Consider the following 10,991-nt stretch of genomic DNA (forward strand, 5'->3'; position numbering starts at 1 on the left):
ATGGTTGTCTTGCACTTTCACACCAGCCATGGTATTTTTTCCGACTACATTTCTGACGTGTATACCCGCATGGCTTATTTTCACTTTGCATGAGCTGGTGCAGCGGCCAGGATCCATTCTCTTGCTATCTTGAAAGAGCTCTAAGCTCTCAGGGTTTTGAGAGTCTGGTTGAACAAGATATCGCTCTCGTTGGGCCTACATAGAGATTAGTTAGTGTTTTACACTTTTACTGCTGATGTGCGACGCCTTCAAGCAGCAGCAGACCTTCACGCCAACGCGCTTCGACAGCACCCTTGCACAGCAGCCTATCGCCCTCTCCCAGCAGAACGCTGCCCTCACCCAGCATCATGGCGTTCTCCGACGCCCTGACGCAGCACACCGCGGTTGTCCAGGACCTGGAGAATACAAATCATCAGCACCAGCTCCTCTCCTCCAGGCGAACGGCATCCAAACCTACGATTCACACCTGCCGCTGCTGCCATAGCGCCTGACTGTGCGCCTCGAGCCCGAGCCAAAACAGCCGCCGGACGCTGCCGTAGCCCTGCCCCTGCACCCGCCGTGGCGACTTGCGCCGCCCTGCCCCTGCCACCGCAACAATCCACTCTTGCCGCTGCAGCAGCCCTGCCCCTGCACCCGCCGCGGCAAGTTGCGCCGCCCCGCCTTGCTGCCGCAGCCCTGCCAGTGCGCCACGAGCCCGCGTGCGGTCGCCGACGTCCTACGTCCTGAGGCGAGAGGCTCCCGCCCCCGCCACGTCCGTCGCCCTGGTCTATCGTTGCCTCCCCGATCAGCGAACTCTTATGAGATCAGCATTATCAGCTATTATCTGTATCGAGGTTTATACATCAGCGATACAATTTGTGTGTTCTCCAAATGTTCGATGAAATGCTTCGATGGTTGCACTAAGAGCTAGTTGGGGAAAGCACATGAAACTAATTGGGTTCAGCATTACCTTTGTTCCACACTTCGTGGATTGTACTAAGGTTCCATCTCTGTTTTTAGACGAGGCTCGATCTCAATGGGCGAGATATTCTTCCTTGCCAAGGAGCAAGGGGAGAGCACCAATGAGGACCGAGGAATCCTTTTTTGAAAATCCATTACTTGAGTGCATCTGACTGATGTGATGCCGGTGTATAGGTAATGACACTGTCCCGTAGTTTTATTATGCTAGACCTTAATAGTTTGGAGGTACATTGCCATTGTTATCCATCTGCAGATTGAACAATGGAATGTCATTTGTTGACATTGTACTGTGGTTGAATCTCGCAGGTAATGTCTGACTTCTTTTGGCCTTGACTGTCGCAAGGAAACCGCATCAACGCGGACCATCCCCGCCGCACTGGTGTGGCTGTTGCCGATGCCTTGCCTGTCGCGTGGACACCGCCGCCGTGCACCCGCTGTCCGGCGCCAAGTCCACTACACCGCCAAGTCTACGGCGCGATGGATAGCGCAGCAGGTCAACCATCTTCGGTCACGGAGAGCAAAGAGACGGAGCCCGCTCCCTTCAGCGACGCCTCGTCTCCAGTGCGCTCCGTGCTTCACCGTCCGTGGCCATCCCTCGTAGTGATCCCACCGGAGGACAACCCGTCCGGCAAGTGGGGCCACCGATCTCTCAAGAGGAGCTTGCAGCGCTGGAGGACGAGGAGGGCGACGGCAAGAGCGTACAGTTCTACAAGGCAGTCGGTCGCGCCGAGGCCGTTATATATGCGGAGTTGCATCCATCAACACGGCAACCTCTACCTGGATGAGAAATTCAATTACATGGTCGACAACTCGGCCCAAGATGAAGAAATACGGTACGTAGTAATCTTTATTCCCTGCCGCTCGAGAAGATTGATTATTCGTTCGTGCATACTTAGGAGTACTCGTTTCTCCTCCATGTCCTCTTGACTTTTTACAATGGTTTAAAACTTAATTATATTTTGTTTAGAAAATGAGGATACGATTCCAGCCTCTAGTATTTTTATCGAACTTGTAGTCGGTTACACGAAATCAGTAATTAAAAGGGAACACACAGGCTGCATTCCTTGGGCACTTATGCGACATTAATATTTTACAACATCGATGGAGCTGATGAATTTTTCTGTAGAGGATGAAGATGTTATTTGGGCATTGTTGTGGTAATTATTTCCCCGCCATTTCATTTTTATAAAAATTGTTTTCAGTCAGCAGGAGTATGTTTTGACAAACTACCAGCGTTTCAAAATGATACTAGGCCATGTTTTTGCAAGCTAAAAAGTAATGTTGTCCATGAGCCGATTTTGCCTTACCTTGTCTATCGCTTGGTTTGAACTTCATTTTCTTGTGGCAGTGAGTTTTATGCTCAAATGTGGGAGCAAACTCTAAGCAAGGAAATGAGGTTCTCCGCCCTTCTTCCACTCTGTCCCAAAGACTAACTAAGACCAACTGAGTCACACTTTCATGTTCTTCATGTACCGTATTTCGGAACTTCTTTTATTTGGTAGCTTAATTCTCTCATGATGTGTTTCTCTCATTTTAGTTGCAAGAATGTTACATCTGAGGAAATGGAAGCCAAATTAGTGAAGCGAAAAGTGACTAGCCAGCAAATTGATTTATCAGAACTGGCTTTAGCGAGTTTCAACAAGAGGCGAAAGATATATCCATTTTCCTGTCTTCCATCTGCTATTTGGTTTCTACTTGTAAATTTTATCCAAAGTCGATGGATTATTGTGTTCTACTGTGTAGCCTTAGAGGAAATGTAACATTTTGTTCCTCAAAGATAATTGTAAGGGAAACCCCCACGGTATAATTGCATCCACAAGGACTTGAAAGGGGGTTATACATTCAGTCTCCCATCCAACTGAGGTGGGCTCAATTCCTACAAATATTGAATTAGGACTGTGTCTTTCAAATACTTTAGTGTGATTTTTATTGATAAGACATTATGATAGTTTCAATTTGGGAACCTTTTCAAGATTACAGAATTTCTCTATTCCACTTCTAGCAAACTTCAGTAGCTACCGAGAATTCTTGTTAATCCAGTTAGAAGAATTGGCAGCTTGACTCCATTGCAAACTTTGCTATGAATTTCTGACAGTAAATAATTGACATTTCATTTAGTTGTATCCAGTTTTTGGTTGATCAATCTGTAAACATACTTAGAATGTGGCTTTCGCCTTCTTGCTTCTACATCTCTGGTTCTCCTACTGTTTGTTCTAGATATTTGGTTGATTTCCCTATAAAACCTGAGTCTCCTTAGCCTAGGGTTGCGTTTGATTGATCTTATTTTGGTCTGTTTTTTTTCGAGTCTGCGTGCAATTTTGAAAGTGGCTCAGTCACTAGTAGATTATGGTAGACCTAACCATATTTAAATTAGATCAGTTACGTGCACCACATCATTGTAACAAGGCTCAGCATATAGCTTTGGGTACTTTTCACAAACCTGCTATTTCTCCCCTCTTTCTGTCCAACTTGCAGTTAAAGTTTGATTTATGTGAGCCATTGCTTTCTAGAACTTTCCAGTCCTGGAACAACAGAGATTTTTTTTGTGCACCTCAATTTCATCGCGAAGCGCAACGATAAGAAGAAACTCTTTTTCGCCGATATAGAAGAATGCGGAAGGCGCAGCGTAGAGAACTTGAAAGTGCCCTGCTGCATTCCGCATTCCGCTGGATTCATTATGTGAAGGCAAGTCTTCTGAAACTTTGGAATCTTGTCCATATAAGCGTATGGATCATCACTAACTGATTTTTTAATGTTTTCTCCCATTTCAACCGTTTGTTTCTGTAGATGTTAGCACTGACTGGATTTTAGTATTTGTTCTGCAGGTGGTTATTATTACTACTACCGTTCTGTTCCTACACATGGCTGTAGGAAATGACTCGACTTCAGGTGCTACGCTTGCACCGAGCATCTGAAACATCCGGCTGATGGGCTGACTTACTCAGGTGGCCATGACTATCGGAGGAAGAATTATCTTGTTTAGAAGGTGTCTCATTCATCAGGCCGCATCAGAAAGCTAGTGAGCAGTTGGCCATTAGTTCCTACACCTGTGACGCGTGCAATCATATCTTCTTTAGGTAAGTAGCTATTTGTCGCTGTCACTTGACATAACCTTCATTCCCCCCCCTCTCAAACACTGGAAGCGTGCTATGTTGAGTTTGGGCGCAAGCTCGTGTTTCTGTGCTTCGCATCTGAGAAAACCAAGGAACTTCATTTCTCGCCTTTTTTTTTGGAAAGATATATATTTTGTCAGTTAATGGATTACAGGTAAGACGAGTTAATAGTTAAAACTGAACAAAAGTCAGCTTTCCAGTTACTGGTTATTCCTCTTGCCTTGGATTTTTTTAAAAAATCTCCATACCATTTTTAAAGTGTCTATCTAAACATTTCTAAAGAATTTTGAAGTCATTTCCTTGAAGTTTGGCTCGACGTATATCAGAAATAACAGCTTTTACTGAACCAAATAAAGTTAAGATAGCTTTTACTGAACCAAATGAGCGACCGTTTGTGTCCGCCGTGACCGAAAATGCGTCGTGCACCACCTCCAGCGGCGCGACGCAAAGTGACCGGGCCGTCCGCACAGACGCAAACCTGGCCCAAATATGCGCCAGGTTTGCGTCTCGGCGGACGCTGCGCGGACGCGCAAAGTGACCGATTGGTCCTGGCACGGGCCCGCCTGGCAGCGGCACAACTGCTTCGTCTTCAGCGGCATTACTTGCGGGCGACGCGCCGCAGCCTTTGCAGGGCCGCGTTAATGGCGTGCCTCGGCTTCCGCGAGCGTGCGCAGCTAGTAGACGTGGGCAGCTAGCAGACGCAGCGTCGATGCGTCTTCTCCGCCAGTACTGGCAGCGAGGCGTCGCTTCGGCAGTCTGCGGCTGCCTCGCGTGCCGCGCGTAGTAATGGCGATGCCCCGCGTGGCGCGGCCGTCGCCGTGCCTCGGACCTATATAAACAGGGGGGCCAGCATCTCATCTCATCCGCACTAAACCCTAGCCGCCGCTGCCGTAGCGCCACTCAGTAGATCCACCATGAGCAGCGCCGGGCGCGGCCAGGCTGCCTCGCCTCCACCTCCACCTTCACCTCCCACTCCACCTCCCCCGGCCTCGAGCTCCGACGACGGGTTCGACTCCGACGATAGCACCGACCTCCTCCACCGCCGCGGCCCTGGCTGAAGCGGAGAAGGAAGCAGAGGAGGAGCGGGCGGGCCATGCGGCTGTCGACGCCGAGCTGGAACAGCGCAGGCTGGCGGCCGCCGCTGCAGCCGAGGACTCTGACTCGGAGATTTCATGGTCATCCGATGACCCTGATGCGCCGACGCCGGAGGAGAAGGCGGCGGAGCAGCGGGCCCTCGTCGCGTCTTTCGAGACGCTCAAGGACGAGGCCGCCAACGCGAGGCTGGAGCAGGCACTGCAAGAGGACGCGGCGGCGCACCGAGCCATAGCGGCCGCGCGGGAGGCGGCGGCGAAGCAGGTCACGGAGCGACGCAACGACGGTGCCGGCCCGTCAGGAACCAACTAGTCTAGGTCTTCTATAGTTTTATGTACTTTCTATGTTTGGTTTTCATATGTTGCAATTCAATCGCTCGTGGTAGAAAACCAAAGGGAACTATGTTGCAATTCAAAAATGGGTCGCCCCGGTGGGAGCACACCCAGACGCAAACGGACGCGCGGTCAAAATATGTCCGCTGGGCGACGCAAACGGACGCTGCCGACCACTTTTTGGCGTCCGAAATGTGTCGCGCCGCTGGAGATGACCTGACAACCCGACATACTGCATCCTGAAATTTCAAGAACTGTCTGGAAAACAATACTGTGCATATCCACATATACAAAGGTAATTCATTCATGCCTTCTTTTCACGTTTAAAACCTGGCGCTGCGAATGTGAACAAGCTATCTCCCTCATTACTGTACAAAGTTGTTAGTACTAGCCCCTTTTTGGCATCATAAACTGCATCAGTGGCAGACAGCCAAGTTACGACCACCGAGACATCTAGGTATCTCTGATGCCTGTGGAAGTGATAGAGAGCCCAGAAGTTACTACCGCTTGCTGCAGAAGGCAGAGCATCATTCCTTTGTCCCTTTGCAGCTCAAGGAGGCAGCATCAGATGCCAGAGGTGAGACCAAAGGCTGGCACACATTCTCACCCTTTCTGCTTTTCCAGCTCTGTTGCTCTAATTCAGAGAAAACGATGTCCTCCTAGAACACACTCTAAGGATCCACGCGCAGAATCCGAGATGTATATAATCTCGTGGCGGTTATCCATTGGCTGCATCAGGAATTCTTGTGGATAATACTCTACCATCGTCCTGCCTGGCCTGCTGATCGAGCTAACTAGCTAGGTAGCGTTGGTTCATGCAAATGCCGTTCTGCTCTATGCTGTGGGACAGGAGTCCGACCCCGCCGGAGGACGCCATCACCATCAATGGCACCGTGGTGGTCGCCAAAAACTTCGGCCTGTCGGCGCCGGGAAAGTCCACCACCCTGCGCCTGTTCAGCGGCACGCAGATCGATCACGGTGAGTTGGTTCACTGTCATCATGTCAACTAGCAGCATTGTGAAGCGGAACTGCAATGAAGTGATACTGGAGGGTGCAGGGACAAGGAAGGGGAAGCTGAGCACGGAGGCGGCGCTGCGGGGCGGCAAGAAGAGCAAGCACGGGAAGACGAGCACGATGACGTACCATGTGACGTTCGTGGTGGAGGCCGAGTTCGGCACGCCGGGAGCCGTGGCCGTCAAGAACGGCAACCGCGCCGACCAGTTCTTCCTCCGCCATGTGAGGCTGGAGCTCGCACACGACCGGAGCATCCACTTCGAGTGCAACTCCTGGGTGTACCCCTACAAGAAGACCAACTCCGACCGCCTCTTCTTCATCAACACGGTCTGGAATTCAGTAACCCATTTACCAGTTCGTCGAGTGTGAAATCATTCTACAAGCTAGTATAATAACTGATTAAGGTCTGTGTGATGCATGCGCACCAGAGCTACCTGCCTTCCAAGACGCCGGAGGCGCTGCTGCTGCTGCGGGACGAGGAGCTGAGGAGCCTGCGAGGGAACGGGAGGGGAGAGAGGAAGGACTGGGAACGCATCTACGACTACGACTACTACAACGACCTCGGCAACCCGGACAATCCAGACCACGTCCGGCCGGTCATGGGCGGCACCAGGATGCATCCCTACCCGCGCCGCTGCCGGACAGGCCGCGCCCTCAGCAAGACAGGTAAATGATTAACTAACGCTCTCTGAAACTTGCTGCCATTAGGCCCATTACCAATCCCAGCTGATTTCTGAACCATGGATTCGATGGATTTCAGACGAGGTGACGGAAACGCGCAAGCACATGATCAACCTGGACTTCTACATCCCGCCGGATGAGCGGTTCAGCCCGGGAAAGCTGGCCGAGGTGTTGACGCTCGGGGTGCAGGCGGTGACGCACTTCGTGGTCCCGGAGATGAAGACGATGATCCAGGGCAATAACTTCAAGTCCATTGAGCTGCTCACCAGGGACCTGTACACCAAGCCCTCGCAGCCGGCGGCGGACGGCGAGGTCATGGAGCAGCTCAAGACCTCCGTGCCGTCCAAAAAGACCTACAAGCAGGTGGCCAAGAACGTCAAGGACACTCCCGTCAAGTTCCCCATTCCACAAGTTATTCAGCGTGAGTTACTCTGTTTCTTTTCTTGATTGGTCAAATTAAAAATCAAGTTTTGCTTGTTTGTTGATCTTGGATGATTGAAGATTCAGACGACCTTGAGGCGTGGAGGAGCGACGAGGAATTCGCCAGGGAAATGCTTGCTGGTCTCAATCCTGTTGCGATCAAGAGATTACAAGTAACCAACTCATCTCATCCTGAATTTCGTTGACTGAAGTCTGAAAACTTGTACCAATTGAGTGACACCAGTTGATTAACCAAGATATCCTTCACATTGCAGAAGTTTCCACCCGTTAGCAGTGGTGGGAAGAAGAGCTCGATAACGGCCCAACATGTTGAGAGCCAGTTTGCAGATGTAACCATTGAAATGGTTAGTAGGACTGCTCTCTGTTTTTGTTCTTGTTTCTCTGCTTGGTAGAATGATGAAATTATCCATGCGTGTTGGCAGGCAATGCGCCAGAACCGGCTGTACATCCTGGATCACCATGACTACCTGATGCCGTACCTGAGGCGCATCAACACGCTGGGCGTGTGCATCTACGCGTCGCGCACCCTGCTCTTCCTCAAGTCCGACGGCACCCTGAAACCAGTCGTCATAGAGCTGAGCCTGCCTGCTACGGACGGCGGCGACGGCGAGATCAGCAGGATCTTCCTCCCCGCAAGCCACGGCACCGACGCGCACCTGTGGCAGCTCGCCAAAGCCCACGTCTCCGTGAACGATTCAGGGTACCATCAGCTCATTAGCCACTGGCTCTTCACGCACGCCGCGGTGGAGCCGTTCGTCATCGCCACCAAGAGGCAGCTCAGCGCCATGCACCCCATCCACAAGCTCCTGGAGCCGCACTTCAAGGACACCATGCAGATCAACACCCTCGCCAGGAGCATCCTCCTCAACGCTGGAGGCATCCTCGAGAGGACCATGTACCCTGGCAGGTACGCACTGGAGATGTCGTCCGCCATCTACGGGGACTGGAGGTTCACCGAGCAGTCCCTTCCCAACGATCTCGTCAGGAGAGGGATGGCCTCCAGAGACCCTGCCATGCCCGGCGGCCTCTCGTTGCACATCGAGGACTACCCGTACGCCGTCGACGGCCTTGACGTCTGGCGCGCCATCGACGGCTGGGTGCGCAGCTACTGCGCCCACTTCTACCACCACGATACGGACGTCGAGGAAGACACCGAGCTGCAGGCCTGGTGGGACGACGTCCGCTCCGTGGGACACGGCGACCGGCAGGGCGACCCGGCGTGCTGGCTCACCCTGGACAGCATCGACCACCTAGCCGAGACGTTGTCCACCCTTGTCTGGATCGCCTCCGCGCTGCACGCGGCCGTCAACTTCGGCCAGTACGGCTACGCGGGGTTCCCGCCCAACAGGCCCACCCGGTGCCGCCGGTTCGTGCCGCTGCCGGGGTCGCCCGAGATGACGCAGCTGGAGGCCGACCCGGACAAGTTCTTCCTCGAGATGATACCCGACAGGTTCACCGCCACGCTCGGGCTGGCGCTCATCGAGGTGCTCTCCAACCACACCTCCGACGAGGTCTACCTCGGCCAACGCGCCACCTCCACGTGGACGGACGACGGCGAGCTGCTGCGGCTGCTCGACCGGTTCCGAGAGGAGCTCAGGAGGGTGGAGAAGAGTGTCACGGAGAGGAACAAGGACCCGCGGCTAAATAACCGGAGGGGTCCGGTCAAGGTGCCATACACGCTGCTGTTCCCGGACGTCGCCGGCACGGAGAAGGGACTCACCGGAAGAGGGATACCAAATAGCGTCTCCATATGATCCATCCATCCACATGCTGTATATATAGTGCTATCTACTTTTGGTTTGGTTTGGTGGTCTTCTTTTCGAGTCTGGGATTTCTTTGTTGGTTTCAGCTTTTGAAAATTGATTTGTTGTGAAATCTGGTGCATGGTTTGGGGTTATGATTATACAGCAAAAAAAGAATACAAATCATGTTCAATTGCTTTGTGCTAGCGGTTAAAATCACAAAGGATGTGTCTATTCAGATGTACCCAATGCATTTGCCTCGGTTTTAGCCAATGTGTAACTTCTTTTGTTGCCTTTCATAAGTTAGAAATATGAGGTCAGTACTGAGCGTCGCTGGCCAGCCACACGATTGATTTTAGCGAGGAATTTCGTTTGATTGATGCATGTAAATTTTTTGGGCATATTTTTTCAGAATGCAACATTTTTTCCTTTGATCAGTAAAAGTCGTGAAAAAAGGTTGCAACAATTTGAATGCACTAGTAAGCAACAAATTCCAAATTTAGTCGTAGCAAAACGTCATAAAAGGGTGGCAGCTTGCAACAAAAAATACCAACACATCCAACATAGTATATGCTAAAGTATTCAACATCACGAAAACATGTTAGAAATATTGCATAAACCTCTTTATACCATAAACCTATAAGGCCCAGAAATCATTGCAGTTGACACAGAACAAGAAAATGCGCAATTCCAGCAAAATCGCCAACACCGTTCGCAACATCAGAAATTCCCCAAAAGACTAACATCTATCATCAACCATGGAGACATTACTTGTGTCGATTCGAGCTCACTGGCAACGAATCAACCACTCCGTGAGAGCCAAATCAGGTGAACCCCCGACCCATCCACTCGTGGGGCGTCATCTTCTCCAAGTCCGACATGTGGGCAGCTTGCCTTTGATGGCCTCCATTGCGAGCTCTGCCTTGGCGTTCATGGTGACATCCATGATTAGCTCCCTTGACCTATATTTGGGGTAGCAACAGAAAGAGGCTAATCGACAAAGGAGGAGGCAACAACTGGCAGGAGAGCAACGCAAGGAGTGGATCAACAACCATACGTATGTTCATGCGTAAGAGTGGCTTCCGAAGAAAGTCCGGAGGTGCGGGGGGAGGGGGGGCTTTTGGAGCATTTGTTGGGAGATAGGAGAAGCAACAACTACATGAGAAGAAACCGTATATAGGATGGTGTGCAGTAGAACCACACCTCCGTCAAGTCACGCACCTTGCTAGGGAAACACATCTCGGGGAATTCAACCCCAGCCCGTCTCTAGAAGGTAATGGCCCCGCACATGATGAACTTGCCCCTAGCGACTTCCTTCAGCGCCATGCGCCAGAATAAATCTGGGACATGAGAAGAGAGGGCTCGATGCCGAGGTACCACTCGCAGGCCATGGTGTACATGGATACTTGGAGTAGCAAGTTGGGAGAGATGTCCTGCGGGTGGAGCTTGAAGAAGAAAAGAAGGTCCCACAAGAACCTGGATCTGGGCGACATAAAGCCCCGATCCAGCCATGCCTTAAGAAGACGTGCTCCCCGTCATGGGGACGCAGAATCGCCTCCGCCCCTGGTGCACGCCACCCGCTCTCCTCCAACGTGCCGTTTACGGTGTACTTATTC

The 10,991-nt window shown here is 51.5% G+C and overlaps 1 protein-coding gene across 1 annotated transcript; it reads left to right on the forward strand.

Moving 5' to 3' along the window:
• The first annotated feature begins 5,738 nt into the window (after positions 1–5,738).
• LOC124687544 (linoleate 9S-lipoxygenase 6-like) lies at positions 5,739–9,496 on the forward strand. The gene is made up of 7 exons (XM_047221319.1): positions 5,739–6,475; positions 6,555–6,838; positions 6,940–7,177; positions 7,272–7,613; positions 7,700–7,785; positions 7,888–7,977; positions 8,056–9,496. Exons 1-7 carry the CDS (start codon positions 6,313–6,315, stop codon positions 9,385–9,387), a joined length of 2,535 nt encoding a protein of 844 aa, XP_047077275.1. The 5' UTR covers positions 5,739–6,312; the 3' UTR covers positions 9,388–9,496.
• The last annotated feature ends 1,495 nt before the right edge of the window (positions 9,497–10,991 follow it).

Source organism: Lolium rigidum, chromosome 2 (genome assembly GCF_022539505.1).
Source record: "Lolium rigidum isolate FL_2022 chromosome 2, APGP_CSIRO_Lrig_0.1, whole genome shotgun sequence".
NCBI lineage: Eukaryota > Viridiplantae > Streptophyta > Magnoliopsida > Poales > Poaceae > Lolium > Lolium rigidum.

What these genes read in the sequence shown, in the direction of transcription:
- LOC124687544 (XM_047221319.1), top strand. Translation starts at nt 6,313, where the DNA reads ATGCAAATGCCGTTCTGCTCTATGCTGTGGGACAGGAGTCCGACCCCG. An exon ending in TTGCGATCAAGAGATTACAA is followed by an intron (nt 7,786 to 7,887) that starts GTAACCAACTCA and finishes TTCACATTGCAG; the next exon opens with AAGTTTCCACCCGTTAGCAG. An exon ending in CAGATGTAACCATTGAAATG is followed by an intron (nt 7,978 to 8,055) that starts GTTAGTAGGACT and finishes GCGTGTTGGCAG; the next exon opens with GCAATGCGCCAGAACCGGCT.